Here is a 13,361-nt window from a genome sequence, read left to right as displayed (position 1 = left end):
GTTTCCTTGTTTATATCTGCCAGTAAAGAACTGGCAAGGGTCTCCCTGCATTTTCTCCCTTGTGACCTTCCCAGCCTCTGGCACATTTAACCTGTTCATATAAATGATGAATGAGTTAATGTTTTCTGGGCCTCTCTTGATTGTGTTTTCAGTCTATTTCATGTTCAGAGCTTTCAGGCTGACCACTCTCAATATCAGCAGAATCTATCTTTTGTTGTGTTTCCTGTTTTTATTCAGAAAAGGAAGTTTTTCTTTGGTGGGCCATTCACTGATGGCTTTTGAACTCCTTTAGTTCAGCAGGGGTAAAAATGCCAAATTTAGGATGAATGGGTGTTGGGATGTACTCCAAGGAAACTTCCAATTGATATTGCTGAACTATTTATTGCATGTACTTGTGATCTCTTACATGGAAAAAAAAAACATGGCAAAGGGCAGATTTTACAGTTCTGGGATATTTATTAAAACGTACACTGGCTCATACTTACTTATTCCTGATCACTCACTCTTTCTGTGATGGATTCCACTTCCATCTCTTCTGAAAACACGTGTAAGCAGTACAATTAAAAAAACTTCCACCATTGCCTTAATACATGAAAGATGCAAATTTTTGCATTATATATTTGCTTCTAACAGCATCACTAAGAATTTTCTGTAGTTTCAGAACAAGATGCTTGAAATAATTTGGAGGGAACCTTCCCAGACTTCATATGTGATGGAATCCACAGCCATTGCAATCAAAGTTTCACAACTTCTTGCAGTGGGATTTGGTTTATTTATCTATTCACATGTGTTTCCTTAAAACAATCTTGAATATAGCATGTCCACTTCCTCCAAAACTGTGCAAACTGCCTCTTAATCACTGCAGTGCAATCAATTTGTAGGATGCATTGCAAGCAAATGTTGAGATAAGGTATATAATTTAAAATAAAACAACTTTCTCTACCAATTTTTTCCTGTTGCATGGGAATAGGCATTGGAGGATAAAAAGTGTTTGCATTCTCAGGTTTGGAAGGCTTTCCATTTGTGTATATATCTGCAGGTTTACTAAAGCACCATCATAGGCATACATTTGTGCAATGTCTATCTTGGTTTCCAGAAGGGAGTGAAACACTGGTGAGGTGGGACTAGCCTAGAGCAGAACCTGCATTTAAAACCTGCAAGGGAACCCTGTTCAAGATGGTTGCTCAAATGGTACCTCGATCAGTCCTTGTGATCAGCACATAGTCCATGCATTCCACTGATACGCATACTGTGCTGTGGCAAATAATTATATTGGACACACAAACTGGCAGCAGTGCAGTTCTATGCATGTCACTGAGTTCAATGGAACTTAATCCCTAAAAAATTGTAGCAGGATGCTTCTGTAGACCACTCATATATAGGACAAACAACCTTCTTTTATTATAACTGGTATTCTGAAAAGGCACCGTAACTAGTAATTCAGGGCAGAGCTAGATGTTTATTGGTAAACATGAGATTTCCAATGCTGTATTTGGTGCTGAACTGTGATGGGAAAAGAGAGGCAATTACAGGAGAGAAATGGCAGGTGGAGGAGTGTTAACTTTCCCCTTTAATGCTACGTTTGCTTTCCAGCTCTCCAGCCACAGTAGGAATTGAAGACCAGTTATGTTTCCCAGATAGCTGAGGAAAAGCCACTGGGGAGACCAGTTGCACTGGAAAAATGACAGGTGGGAGAAGAATTAAGCTCTTGTTTCTGCAAATACTTTGCACAGCAAGCAGAAGATTCCTAAAAATGTTTAGTTTCCCTGTTATGCAGGCAAAGTATTATGCGGGAAGGGATTCGCCTAAGGCTGCAATCCTAACCACAGTGTCTTGAGAGTAAGCCCCATTGAACAAAACAGGACTTACTACTTAGTAGACTTGATTAAGATTGCGCCCTAAGTGTGATAGGGAGGCAAAACCTACCCTTTTGCTGAAGTTAGGGGCACCTCCTGCTTGACATGCCGTTCAATTCTATCCTCCATGCTATAGCATGGAGGCATGCCCAAATATGCAGTACTATTTGCTATGGTGGTGATGGGTTGATTGGGAGAGCTGGCGCAAGTCCAAGGAGAGAGAGAGAGGTTATGTTCGGGGGACTTCAGAGGAATAGCATCCCAGCACATGTTGCTCACACCAAGACACCTCCCTCCTTCCCTCCCCCCACCGTCTGCCCAGGAATGCTCCCTCCCCACCCACTGTATATTTCCTGGCATTGGTCTAACCTTGATGGGGTCCAAGCAATCTGTTGGCAAATGCCAGGAGCAGCTGGCAGCTTCTGCCATTTCCTGGGCACTTCACAGCAGCATGCATTTTGTGGCATCACTGCTGCAGTTACAGCAGCATAAGGGAACTTTTGCTGTCATAACAGGCCCATAGGATTGAACCATTAAGCCATTCATTTTTTTAAGCCATTCCATTCCAGTGACAGTTCCTTACATAAGAATGAGCCTTCTTTTCAAGATCTTTAGTCCTAAGAGTGTAAATTTTGCCCTCCCCAAGTGTATCTAAAATAAAATGTTGGAAGGACACCATCAAATCTCATGCTTAACCTTTCATTCTTTTATAGTGACATTGCATATATTAGGAGTCAGAGAGATGTTTACTTTTGGCTGAATCGAGTGTCTCTTCCCCCTCAACCTTGGAGAGATCCCTTTGAGTACTGCATAAATAATAAAGGCATTCTGTAGAAGCAGCTATCAAGGGAGCATGTGAATTCCTAAGACTCGTGTTTATTCAGTAATATAGCCATTGGTTTAGCAAAACAAGCAAACTGGGGATAAATAGCTTGTACTACGCTTTTTGAAATAACTGATTTAAGAATCATGTGTTGGTGTAATGCTTATTTTATATTAGTACCATTGGCATCCTTCAGTCTCGGAAGACTATGGTATCACGCTCTGAATGGTGGTTCTAGAACAGTGTCCTCTCCAGTACACGAAGCCTGGGTAAAGTAGGTATGGAGGATAGGCTCTTACCCACGCAGCAAATCCCCCCTTTCCACGTCGCTGAAATGGTGCAGTAGAAAGGCAGAAGCCAATACGGTTGGTTCCAGCGGCGTCGCAGGAGTTACTAGAACGTGACTGTGTTTCAGCCATGAACTGCTTCAGGGACTCCGGCTCCGGATTTTGCCTCGAGGTTGACTCCTGAAGCCTTTTCCATAACTGGATGTAGCCACAAGGCAGTGGAGGTTTGGGATCAGAGTTTTCCTTCTCTCAGATGAGCTGCCTTCCCAGGCTAACGAGTCCCATCTACCTGTTTAGTCGCCTCTTACGACAAGCACAGTCAAACTGTAGGCCTATTCTTATCCCCAGCCCCCAGGGAATGGGGATAATATTATATTAGTAATTATTATTAGTAACTAATATTATTATATTAGTAATATTAGGAAAACAATTCTACATCAAGATGGAAGAAACAACCTTAATTGCAAGATCTCATGCTGAAATGATGCATGACAGTGTGGGAAACCCATTTGTTTAAATCTAGGTCTGTCACAGCTACTTATAAAGTGAGGGGTGAGTGGGGGTGATTTTTAGGACAAAGGGGATATGTGAGCAAGGGGAGCTGGATTCTCCCCAGGCCAGCCACTAAGCTCAGCTGCTCCCCGCAATAGTTTTTCTTCCAGCCACTAAGTATCGCTCAAGAGAAAAAGCTGGGGGTGGGCATTGGGAAGGAGGGTTTAGCTCCTTTGAGATTCTACACCTTTTAATCTAAAATCGGATATATACAGCCTGCTCTATATGTGATTGGAACGTATGCCAGATTTAAGCGAACCAATCTGTTGCCACGTTCAAGGTTTGAATCTGTTCAACCTAATTAGCTGGTTCATTTATATGCAGTACAAAATAGGTAAGCATTAACTTTTATTAGACTATGACTGTCAGTGTTCCTGTTTAAGTTGTGCAATCACACAGCTCCAAGCTGAGCTCCACACCGCATGGCGCTCAGCAAATTGATGCTGCTGCATGATGTCGTCACCAGGCGTTCGGAGACAGCATCCCCACACGTGTGACACTCTGCACCCAAAGAAGAAATGCGTGGTCATTTGTTAAGATAAAACTTACAGCCCAATCCTATGGTCTGGCTGTGCTGCTGGAACTTGTGTTTCAGCAGCACAGCCTGACTGGTGGCTTTGCAAAATTCAGTGCTTGACAGCACGCTGCTGGAAATGGTGAGCACCAGCCATGAGGCAGTGGCCCTGCTGGAGTCTCTAGTGTAGGTAAGGTAGTGGCAGGGCAGATCATGGGCAGGAGGGCGTGGATCGAGGCATTCCATGGGAAGAACTAGGAGGGAGGAGCCAGGGCCATGGTATATGCCTAGCCCCTCTTTTACAAACCCCCCTGCCATTTTTCCTAGCCCCTCTTTTACAAACCCCCCTGCCATTTTTCCTAGCCCCTCTTTTACAAACCCCCCTGCCATTTTTCTCTCCTTGGACATATGCTTCCAAAAGAAATGGTGTATGTCTGAGGAAACTCATAGGTGTTAAGTAAAAATTTTTACTTGCCTCCATTTTCCTTCAGGTCACCACACCACCATTGGATCTTTCTCTTTCTCTTTCTCTTATCTTTTTAGTGCAGCTGCATCGGTGCTGGTGGCAGGAGATAGGATTGGGGCCTTAATCTGTGCCTTGGTTACTTATTCATTGGTATATCTGGATTATTGTACTAATTTCATTTAATCAGTTTGATAGGTCTCTTGCATGCGTAGCTATTTTAGGGTTCCATCAAACACATTTCAGTCCTAATTTCTGATTTTGGTTTCAAACATATGGATGAAGCAGTTGGGTTAATCAAACAACTTTTCTTATGCTGTAGGTTTTAAAGAAAGCAAGTACTACTCTAGAATGACTGGCTTTGTTATAACTGATTTTTGTGGAAAGTTTTCTCATTATGATCCAGGAATGCATCTTTCTGAACCGAATTACTGTTTTCTTAATATTATGTCATGGTAACACAGCTAAATGGGCCAGGAGTCCAGTGCCACTCAGAATCTCCATTCAGTTTTGTTGCTTGGTAACGAATACTGGGTCTTTAATAATCGCAACACTCCTCATTTTCTGCACATTGTTAATCTTATGGGCGTGATCCTGCCAAAGTCAAGCATTTTTATGCGCTTTTAGTGGGAAAGATTTAAGCAAGTGCTGCATTCAGTGTTTGAAATCAGTGAAGCTTAAAAGCATGTAACTTTGGCCAGATTGTAACATATATAGTAGGGAGGTGCTGTAATGGGGAGATGCCATCACTCAGTGATGATAGAGCATTTGTTTTGCATGGAGAGGGTTCAAGGTTCAATCCCTAGCAACTCCAAGGTAGGATAGAGAATGTTCAAAACCCTGGAGAGTCTGCATCAAGCCCGATTGTTAAATGGTCTGATTCAGTATAATGCACTTTCTCTGTCTTCTTACATTTGCTGATATACAGTATTTGTCTTTTTTCCAAAAGCAGCTAGTAATAGTAGTAGTAATAGTAGGGAAATATTACAAAGTGTGAATGGTGAAAAGGAAAAAAAGTCCCACAAATTATATGAATGGAAAGTCTGTTAATACTGAAATGCTCTTTCACTTGCATCCGGTGATTTAGGCTGCAATCCTATCCACACTTTCCTGGGAGTAAGTCCTATTGAACACAATGGATGTTACTTCTGAGTAGATACGCATAGAATTGTGCTCTTAAGTCATTGACTTCCATGTTTTAATAAGCCTTTGGGAATGGTATTTTCTAAGGAGTACAGTGCAATTTGGAACTGGACTTGTGTGCAATTTCATTTATATTTGTCCCTTCAGCTGTTGTGTTCTCCTTTGAAAATTCCAACGTTATTTGCCTTCTGTCCATAAATCTAAAAACAACTGGAGGATGGTTTATGTCACTATCTCCAGCTGTGCTTAAGTTTGACAATCTGTTTTCAGTTATTTGACTAACAGCTTCTTATCTGTTTTCCATTTATTTCCACCAGTTGTGATAATGTGTGCTAGCAGTGACGCAATAAGGAACATCATGTTGGCTGCACATCGTCAAGGATTGACCAATGGAGACTATGTTTTCTTTAACATTGACCTCTTCAACAGCTCATCATATGGTAATGTGGTTTTCTGTTACAAGACTCTTATAAACGTAATAACATTTAAGGAAAAGCTCAAACCTTAAAATGGGCACCATAAGTTTTAAATAAGCTGCTCTTACCTTATGACTAGAGGCAGGTTTTTTTAGGTGATAACAAGATAAAACACATAACGCAACTTTCTGCACTTCTCATTTTGGGGGAAGAAAAACCCAAATCTTCAAAAAATACTTTGCTTTTCAAGTAAACTTCCAGTAATATATTTAGTTCAAGTTAGTATTTCAGATCCTACCCCAATATAGGAGTTGTACATAAAATCCCACCAGACTGCATGCAAAGGTATATATTTTTCCCCCTTCTAATATTCTTTTTAATTCTTGAAAGTTTCCAAATGTAAAAACAGAAATGATTGCTCTAAGCAGAAACTGTTATTCCCACAGGTTATGTATTTCATTTTTGTTCAGAAAGTCCTGAAAATAATTCCAGACTTTCCTTATGTATTTCACCCTCTAAAACACAAGTTCCTTTTTATAATATGATGTTTAACCCTTTTATAAAAAAAAGCACCAACAAGACAACAACAAAAACAATCAGGATGCAATCCAGCCCTGGTTAAAGACTCCTAACCCTTATTAATATCAACAGGAAAGACCTGAATGTATGCTTAATGCTTCCACTGACACCAGTGAGATTTAAAAGTGCTTAAATTTGGGTGGATTGTGCTTTTAGCACAAACCCATTGTCTTGGTAGGATGACATGTTCCATCTTTGCTAGCTACACCCCGCAACACATAGGGAATGCAGCAGCAGAAAAGGGGTAAGTGAGCTATTTCTGGTGGCTTAGAATTAGAAATATGTTCATTTATCCCTTAGGAAATGGCTCATGGAAGAGAGGAGACAAATATGACCTTGAGGCAAAGCAAGCTTACTCATCCCTCCAGACAGTCACACTACTGAGGACAGTGAAACCTGAGTTTGAGAAGTTTGCCATGGAGGTGAAAAGTTCTGTCCAGAAACAAGGAATCAATGATGATGATTACGTAAGTGCCTGATTATGAGGCTAGGACTGTTAGCGTCTTTAAAAGACCCCTCTAATTAAATCCAGGGTGACAGTGTGGCCTTTTCTGAATTGGACCAAAATATCTGGGTGCTCACAGCTGCTTTTTGAGAACTTTTTCTAGTTGCATGTTTAAAAACCAGTTGCAAAAGAAAATTGCTCTGTTTATTCACAGTGGAATAGAGTCCCTTTTGTTTTCATCATCTTGCTCAGCATAGGGCATTTAAGGTACGAAGTGGCAAAGGGGATTCCATAACTCTTAATGCTTTTCTGAAACACTCCTTCCTTAGCTTTCCTTTAGCTTCAAGGTTTTCCAAATTATCTCTATAGCAGTAAATGGGGAGATTTGAGCTTACATGTGAATTCCCCTTCTCAGTGGTCTCCAAGGCAAGATCAGTCTTTGTCATCTTTGAAGCTCCTCCCTCTCAGGCAGGCAGGTCAGTTACAAAGTCTTCCTGATGAATGAGGCTCCCTCAATTCCCCCAGACTACAAAATCTGTAAAGGACAGGTAATCATGAGCTCGAAAGAAGGCCATTTTAATGCCTTGAGAACTAAACCTATTTCCCACAAAGGAGCCTTGGTCACCTTGGTTGATCAAGGCCATTCCCCTGATGAATTTTCTAACATGAGATGGCAAGACAGGAACCAACCTTTTGGGATATCCCAGGATAGATGAAATTGCCAATACTTATCTTTTCAGAGTGGCTGTACTCAGACTCTTATCCAGACCCAACTAAAGGAACTCTAAGAGCTCCCTCATCTTAATTTCTGTGGTTGGACCAGGTTTTGGGAACACCAGCCTACCAAAACCCTTCATGTAGAGTTATAAACCCTGTAGATAGTAGCCCTCCTATCAGCTAGCAGGGTTTTGAAAACTGGCTCTGAATATCCAAATTTAGACAGTGTTGATCGCTTAACCTCTATACAGTTAGCTGCAGCATTGCTATCTGAGGCTGAATGATGGTACCCTGAGATAGCAGGTCTGAGTGGAAAGTGAAATTGTTGGTGTACTGAGAACTCTTTGAGGTCGGAAACCCCTTCTAGCCTTATCTTTAGTAAAATCTTTGGAAGAAGTCTGATTGGAAGGAAGGCATACAGAACACTTCTGAGCCATGTGAGATGAAGGATGTCCATCCTGTTTTGGCATCTCCCCCGGAAAAGAATCTCATCAGCTGGCTGTAGTGCTGGCTTACAAACAGGTCTAGCGGCAGTGACCCGAACCTCCTGTTCAGCAGTGAGAATACCTGGGGGATAATTTGCCATTCAGACTGGTCTATCTTCTGGCAACTCAGCCAGTCTGCTTTGCCCTTAGAGGGAGTAACCCACTCCTTGTCTGTCAGCAGCCTGCATGGCTGAGGGACAGGAAAACCCTGAAGTGCTTCCTGATATGTTGGAAAAACTGCTGAAGCACCCCATTGATTACCATGAGAAGACTCGCTCTTAACCTCTGTTTTCCCATCAGTGCAAGAAAACCTGTGATAGGGTCCTATTGATCTGCTTGGGCCAGCTCCAAGGTAAGCCCAGCATCAGGTGTTGCGTCCTCTGTTGGACTTTAAGCCCTGGCTGAAGGATGCAGGGTTTGGAGACTTGCCAGAGGGATGATGGAGTTTAAATTTGGACCACTGGAATCTTAACTTGGCTTGGCCCTTGGGATGAAAGGATTGCTTGTGACCATGAAAGAACTGGCATGTTTCAATTTGTAATTGTCCATTTGTAGTGTGGGCAAAAAACTTCTTTTATCCCTGTTCTCAATGGGATCTAGTGCCTCCCCCAAAAGCTTTATTTTCCTCAAAGAGGAGAGGGCCCATCTGGCCTAAGAGTCTGCATCTATATTCCAGTGTTGGAGCCAGATGTTTTCCTAGCCACTAAGGCTGAGGCTATGGATCTTGCAGTAAATTGTAAAGAATCAAGAGAGGCATTTGTGGAAAAGGCCACTGACAGAGCAATTTTTTTCAGGGTATCCTTGGCACTCTTGGATAGGTTGAGGTCTGTATTGGCCAGCTCTTCCACCCAAAAATAGGTTGATTTAGACTTCAGGGCTACCCTCAGAGCATAAGAAGAGCTCAGGAGAGCATTCTAAGGCCTCTGTCCCTTTTATCACAAGCTCCTCCTTTCATCCTCTGATGGTATCACAGCATGTGGAGACAAAGCAGCAATGGGCACATCGACTTGGAGACCCTCCGGCTTTGCAGAGTATTCTGAGACAGAGAATAAAGCTTGCAAGCAATTTGGGGGTATGCTTCTTCTGAAATGACATCACCCACTCTGCTTCCAAGATGGACTTAAATGCCTGCAGAAAGGAAAGCTCAGGTGACTTGGTGGGACCATGAGGAAAAACAGACACTTGGCCCCTGGCCTAGTTAGAGTGGCATCGGCAGAAGGTAACCCAGCCTCTGCGCAAAATTCAGAGACCTAATTGCCTTGGGTAACATTTTAGGAAATATGTCCACCAGTAATAGTCTGTCCAGGTTGTTCACTGTGTTGTCAGCTTCTTCCCCCAACAGTTTTTTCCTCCATAGAGAATGTGGAGTCTAAGGTGTTCATTTCAAGAAGCCAGTTACCTTTATTAGGGAATCCCTCTTATGATGACTGTGCCTGTACACCTTAGAGCTTTGAGGTGGCAGGGAAGATGAAGGGATGATTGCAACTTGCACCTCTTAGGTGGGACCCCTCTGCGTCGGAGAACATGGAACCCAGTGAAGATGGGGGGAAGGTGAATGCTGGTGCTTGAACCTATGGGACTTAAAGTTCTGTCCTGTCACCCCGTTGCTGAGTCCCCATGAGCTGCCCCAATTTGTCAGTCACCGTCTTGTCCACAAGCCCTTCAACTCAGCCTTGCACTAAATTTTGTGCTTTCTGGGACACTGGCAAAGCAGCCTGTGCCTGGGGAATCTTGTCCAGGGGAAAAACAGCTGCCCACAGGGGCATTCCAAAATCCTCCTCAGGCTGAACTCCAGCCAAACTAGCACTTTCCCCAATGCCATGGAGAAAGAGAACTTGTCTCTGTATAGAGGGAAGCAGAGACTTCAGGTGTGCTGTTGCATCTTTGAGAGAACCATGACTCATAAAATGGCATCCTCAAGGCACTCCTCAGCAAACGCTGTGGAGAAAGGCAAAGCTCAGGACACTGGAACAGACTGGGCTTGAGATTTCTTTTAAGCCTGCCTGACCCTCAACATACTGAAGCAAGGAATGTGGCCAACAGGAGGCCTGTAAACTCCTGAACCCTTTGCCTCCCTTCAACAAGACATGAAGTGGTAACACAGTTCCAGCCAGGATGTGCCGCATGAGTTAAGGATACCTAGGTTGGCAGCCTCATGGTTTCTCAGGACTGCTGCCTCCATGCCTGATGGAACAGACTGAAAACCCCCGTCAGCTTGCTTGCTTGTGAATTTATACCCCACTTTATATCCCTAATGGGCATTCAAAGCAGCACTTCTAATGCTTTTATGCTGAGGTCCATAATGTGTATCATGAATCCTTGCAGCTTTGCAAATTGCTGTCTCTGGGTCTGGCTAGAGAGGGAGAGTTTGGACCGCTGTACGTCCTTGCAGGGCGGGGAGGGGACTGTGATGCGATCACTGCACTTGCACTGCCACCAGGAACAAGAGGGATTTTTTAGACTTACTGGGAGGGGGTTGCTATGGCCCTCTGGAATGTCTGGTGAGCCCACAGTCCCCTCAATAGGCATCCCTGTCCCTCTAAACTGCACTCCCAATCCACTTCCGGATTAGCGAACTGGAAAAGTTTGCAAAGTATATAGTTCACAGAAATTCTGTCTGATGATGATTCTTCTGGCAACGTCAGTCTTGGATACTTCATCACAGGGGCAGTCCTGGGACATGAACCTGAGTAAGGAAGAAACTTCTGTGTCCATCTCAAGAAGCACCTTCTGAGGCAAGCACTCTGGCAGAGTCTTCCTCAGGTGTGTGCATGCGCGTGCACACACACGCACAGAGGAAGCACAGTTGTTCTATCTTCTTGCCAGCACTCTTCCAGACTGAGAACTCTTCCTTCAACTCTGTGCATCCCATCTTTGCTACTACAACAGTCCTAGAAGAAGCAGGAGACATACTGGTTCACCGGAGTTCCTGCCTGAGAAACAAAGTGTTGTTCCTTTAGCTGAGGACTCGAGAGAGTAGGGCATAGCACAAGCCTCCCTGTAGGGGAGGTTGCAGTGGACTTAAGGCTACTGTGGACCAGCATTTCAAGTTACCTATAATTTGGCCTAAGGCTGGTGTAACCTTAGTCTTGCCTCCAACTCCAACAGTGCGCTGTCCCAGGTACTGACATCAAACTGTGTTCTTCCCTATTGCTGACATGCTTGCCTGCCTCTCTCTGCAACCTATTTATGGCTGAGTCTGCAGGTACCCCATTACCTTATTCCCCACTGGCTTCAGTCACAAATAGAAAAACTTTAAGAAAACAAACTTAGCTTGGTCAGTGCAACCCCTAGATCAGTGTTTCTCAAACTGTGGGTTTGAGAATTTCAGGTGGGTCCCCATTCATTTCAATATTTTATTTTTAATATATTAGAATTGATGCTCCCATGGTATGTGATTGCATTTGGGGAAATGTTACATACCTGTGCTTCTAATAAGCGACTATGTATATTCTTTTAACATTGATAGTAAATTGGACTTATCTGGGTAAGTGTGGGTAGGATTGCAGCCTAGGATTGTTAAAATTTTTCTGCTTGATGATGTCACTTCTGGTCATGACATCACTTCCTGTGGGTCCTGACAGATTCTCTTTCTAAAAAGTGGGTCCCTGTGCTAAATGTGTGAGAACCACTGTCCTAGATTATCTGAAGACACCAGAGAATAATGGCTATGGGAATAATGCAGAAGAAATTATTGAAAGGGAAGCAATTCCAGGTTAAAGAGGCAAACATGCAGATGGTTCCAGAACAAAGAAATGACACATTGGCAATAACAGCCATTGTTACAAATATCTACTGTGTGTATAATTTTTTTTTTTATTGTAGGAGACAGTTTCCCCTGGATTAATTCAACATGTTTTTTCTTGTGAATATTTTATACAGGAAATGTAAATAAATTTTATGCAGGAAAAAAAGTAAAACAGCAAAAACAGGCAGAGGAAAGAGGAACTCCTCTCCTCCAAGCAGTAGCTGCTTGAAACATCCATGAAACATCTCCTGAGGGTTGGGGGGGCTCTGTGAGAAGGAGTGTGGTAAGGTTGCGGGGGTGAGGGACCTGCAAGGGAGGAAGAGCTGCAACTGAGACATTACTGGGATGTCCCTTCAGCAATTTTTCCTTCCCCCTACAGTCCCACATCATCCTATGCCTTTTGAGATGATCTGTCAAACCTCAGATGAGGCTTTTGGAAGGATACAGGGAGCACCCAGGGGATGACCAGGAAGGTGGAAAAGTTCTGTTGTGAGAACTTCCACTTGTGCAAGGACTGGATCTAGTCCATGAAGTAACTTAACAGACAACTGTTAGAAATGGAGACTTCTCCTATCATAGCTGTGGCTCAAATAAAAATATTGCATAGTATATTAGTAAATAAAGACTTTTTTCTCGGATCATGGAATCTTTTCGTAAATGATAGATTTTAAGTATTTGCCACCTTGGGTGCCCTTCTGGTAGAAAGGCGGATTACAAATCAAATAAATAGATAAATATTTGGTGTTAAATTCATTCATTGTTAATAGTGCTACTTAGCACTGATGCGGCTGGCATACTCTGTCTTAACTTTGTATTAAGCAGCGTTTGACTGACAGTGTCAAACACCCCCACCAAAGTTTTGGACTGTTCAGAGGTACTGAACTGTAATTTCGGCTGTTTTACCTTCTTTTCCTCATGAGAACACCCTCTAAGGAGCTCTTCTAGAAATAAAAGTCTTGTGTCAATTGTGACACAGCCTGCATTGAAAGTCTACCAAGTCCCTGCAGTTGCAGCTAGAGAACTAAAAGCCATTGTATATGGCATCCGCAAAAGGTCAGTGGGACACAGTACATCCAGTAATTTCTGATGCTTCTCTCCAAATGCAAATCCATTTGAGTAGGAACCCTTGAGATTTGTTTTAGTAAGTAAAATGCTACAACAAGTTTTGGTTTTAAAAGTAGAAGCAAATTGAAAGGTTGCCTAAGAAGTGATTTCTTTTCCTTTTTGAAAAATGATCTCCTCTTGAGATCATAGACAACAGTGGTGTCTAAAAATGTAGATCTGTTTAATAGCTATTCTCCTAACATTTGTAGTCAAATCATCACAAAAGCTA

General features: G+C 42.8%; 1 protein-coding gene across 2 annotated transcripts in view; it reads left to right on the top strand.

The window, feature by feature from the left end:
- Positions 1-13,361, top strand: part of NPR3 (natriuretic peptide receptor 3) — a 57,356-nt gene that overhangs the window by 4,846 nt on the left and 39,149 nt on the right. For both annotated transcript variants that reach the window (XM_066616889.1, XM_066616890.1), the window contains exons 2-3: positions 5,956-6,078; positions 6,934-7,100. In XM_066616889.1, the coding sequence (XP_066472986.1) occupies positions 5,956-6,078; positions 6,934-7,100 (290 nt within the window). The remainder of the gene's footprint in view (positions 1-5,955; positions 6,079-6,933; positions 7,101-13,361) is intronic.

The sequence above is a fragment of the Tiliqua scincoides genome, chromosome 2, assembly GCF_035046505.1.
Source record: "Tiliqua scincoides isolate rTilSci1 chromosome 2, rTilSci1.hap2, whole genome shotgun sequence".
Lineage (NCBI taxonomy): Eukaryota > Metazoa > Chordata > Lepidosauria > Squamata > Scincidae > Tiliqua > Tiliqua scincoides.
The sequence above is the reverse complement of the archived record's forward strand: the minus strand, read 5'-3'. Positions and strand labels throughout refer to the sequence as shown.